The sequence below is a fragment of the Aplysia californica genome, unplaced genomic scaffold, assembly GCF_000002075.1.
Source record: "Aplysia californica isolate F4 #8 unplaced genomic scaffold, AplCal3.0 scaffold00007, whole genome shotgun sequence".
NCBI classification, from domain to species: domain Eukaryota; kingdom Metazoa; phylum Mollusca; class Gastropoda; order Aplysiida; family Aplysiidae; genus Aplysia; species Aplysia californica.
The window spans coordinates 2,997,345-3,000,624 of NW_004797277.1; the positions used below are offsets into that span (position 1 = coordinate 2,997,345).

Below are 3,280 nucleotides of genomic sequence, written 5' to 3' on the forward strand. Positions count from 1 at the left end.
AGAGAGAGAGAGAGAGAGAGAGAGAGAGAGAGAGAGAAATCTAAAAAGGCCTATATAACTTACCAGTTTCAGAAGAAACAGACATGCCGCCCCACTGTGTGAAGCAAAACAGAAATTCCTGCTGATCAACAGTAGGAATATGCACAGATCATCTCGCACAGAAGACACTACTCCACCTCCTCGACTGTCTCGACGTCTCACAAAGTCAAAGCTTTTGGTACAACACGGAGTCTCACAACTGTTAGTATGTATGTACGTACAACACCAGCTCACATAACTGTCGGTATATGATATGTACAACACACGGGCTCTCTAAATTGTCGGTACTTGTAGATGCCCACACCACTGTTGGTAATATTATTTTACTATGTACACTCACAACTGTCGGTAAATATCATAATAATTATGTACAACCAGAGAGTTTGGTACAACACAACACGGATTCTCAAACTGGTCAGTACATAATAATGCACAACACAGGCCAACACCACTGTTGGTAATATTACTATAAGGCTCGCAACCTTCGGTATGTAATATAATATGTACAGCACGGGCTCTCACAACTCTCGGTATATATTATAATAATTATGTACAGCACGGACTCTCACAATTATTGGTACATTTGTACAACACAGGCCCACACCATCGTTGGTATATCATGTACAACAGTACGGGCTTCAAAATTGTTGGCACACGTATATATATATATATGTATATATATATATACAGGCCCACACCTGCTCGGAATATATAATAATATACAACACGGGCTCTCAAAATTGTCGGTACATGTAGATATTTAACACAGGCTCACACAACGGGTCGGTATTATAATTATTATTGTACACAGCACCACGCCCCCACAGCATCAGCTGTTGAAACAAAGGGATTTCTTCACCATAGCCAACGGTCTCTGACCATGGCCGTGTTTGTCTGTGTAAAAATAGCTGGAAGATCAAGGACGATTGCTTCGGCCGACCGAATGCATGTTGTGTGAGTGTCGTGTGTGCGTGTGTGTGTTTGTGTTATAGACATGTTATTTGTGTATGCGTGTGTGCGTGCGAGTGTGTTTGTGAGTGTAAATATGTGTGCATATTTGAATACATGTATATAAATATATAAAATGTTATTTGTGTTTGTGTGTGCATGTGTTCGTGTGTATTTGTGTGTGTATGTGTGTGGGTGTATGATATTACTAGTGTGTGTATGTGTATGCGTGTGTGGTTGTGTGTGTGTGTTAGAGAGAGAGAGAGAGAGAGACAGAGAGAGACAGAGAGAATGAGAGAGAGAGAGAGAGCATGGGAGAGAAAGTGGCTGTTTGTGAGAGTGCGCGCTTATTTAAGTATGCGTTAGCGCCTAGGTTAGCGCTCGTGCGTGTGTGCGTGTGTGTGTGTGTGTGTGTGTGTGTGTGTGTGTGTGTGTGTGTGTGTGTGTGCGTGCGCGCGCGGTTGCTGTTCGATGTAAATCTAGTCTTGTCTACCTTCACCACTCACGAATTCACTTCTGATCCTTATAAGGCCTAGAATCTAGATAGCCTGAATGAAGAGAATCGTATTGTGCTTTCTCCTTCCTTCTTAAATGCACTATCTAGATCAAGATCGTCACAGAAAGCTGGAGATAGCCACTTATATAGATAATATGTATCATTTCAACATCCATTGCACTAATTTTTAAAATGCAACAATGAAAAGCTTGAATGAAGCAATGCCACACACACAGATCACCCGCACAGACAACTACAACAGAAAGCCACACAGCCAAACACAACACACGCACTGACACTAACAGAGTATGATGAAGGAAACCCACGCAGTGAACGTACGCACAGGCGAAGTACTACACAGTGATGATAGTCTCAAGCACACAATTAAGTCAATTAAGTAATATTTTTTAGTAGCTAGCTATCTTCGCCTCGTGACTAACACCCGTAACATACTCTCGCGTGACTGGTCCCACTGACTGATAGACTGATAATGAGGAGTAGAATTTAGATGTCTCTCTGCCAAAGATTCTCTGCTATCTTGTCTCCACTACAATCGACCCAAGATGACCGACTTCTTAAAAAAAAAATCCACCTGACCATGCAACACGGACGCGGTATTTGTGTTGCTGGTGAGATAACAAGCTTGATGCAATTATCTCAGGTGTGATGATAACATTCTCGTTAGATATGGGCTAACCCATTGTGGGTTATCAGTTAGCTATCAACAACTTGCTGGGTGGGTAGTGGTCAGGTGGTGATTGTTGTGGTTATGGTGGTGGTGGTATTTTGGTAACGGCGGGTATTGTTCCACTATCATTGTTATTATTATAACTATTTTAATTATTAGTAAAGAATAATACACACGTTATCATACACTGTGGACACACTGAGGTGATTGTTGTTGTTGTGGTGATGGTGGTGGGAATTGTTCCACTATAAAAATAATAACAAATCAGGATTATTTTTATTAATAAAAAATAAAACACACGATATCATACACTCTGTTGACATTGTAAAGCAATTATGTGTTATAAATGTCATGAAATATCGGGTGTTTTTGTTTTGTTTCATTAATTGTATTGTGAAATGGCCTCTAGATCTAAACATTGCCCTAGGGTCCACTGGATTTGATTTACAGCAGGCATGAGCAGCGTGTCCAAATCGTGGGCTGGATTAAATTAAAAGATTAAATGTACCGAATATCTCGCGGGCCAAAACAGCCCGAGACAACTGGGTGAACTCCGTTGAAATAGCCAAGCTCTCAATCCCAAAGGCTTGACTAAACTGAGACAACAGCTTATAATGTCGCTCAAAGGCATTTCATTGATGAGATATATCAGACTTATTGGTTCAAGCTGTGCCGGAAATGATTGATTGTTGATTTTCGAGACAGACTTTTAAAAAAAAACAAAATCTTTTTCTTTTCTTGATTAATATCCGCTATACTTGTGCCATGTTCATTACTATAGTTACTGGGCAGAGTCATGAGCAGGATCTGGCCCGCGGGCCGAAGTTTGCCCACGCCTGATTTATTCGATTGTTGGATCAGACTTTCCACGTGGGTGGTTGGTGGGTGCTCTGGTGTGGTTTGCTACTTCTTTCCTATGAAACATCTATCGTCCTTATCTCCCCTTCTTCTTTTTTGTGTTTGTTTAAATGTTACTCTCTTGTAACACCTCTAATCTTCTGGCGCTCATATATGACATTATGCAGATGCGAGCGCCGTAAAATCTCTACCAAAAAACCCCCCAAAAACCCAACAACCTCCACTTCATCACTTCATGCCTTTGACCGTTA

The 3,280-nt window shown here is 41.0% G+C and overlaps 1 protein-coding gene across 1 annotated transcript in view; it reads right to left on the reverse strand.

Annotated features, from left to right (window-relative positions):
- The window catches only part of LOC101848328 (transmembrane protein 106B), a gene marked incomplete in the record, with an annotated part of 18,369 nt that extends 17,395 nt beyond the window's left edge, over window positions 1–974 (reverse strand). The window contains 2 exon segments of the mRNA XM_035969417.1: window positions 64–381; window positions 899–974. Of these exon segments, the coding sequence (XP_035825310.1) occupies window positions 64–85 (22 nt within the window).
- Window positions 975–3,280: the final 2,306 nt, after the last annotated feature.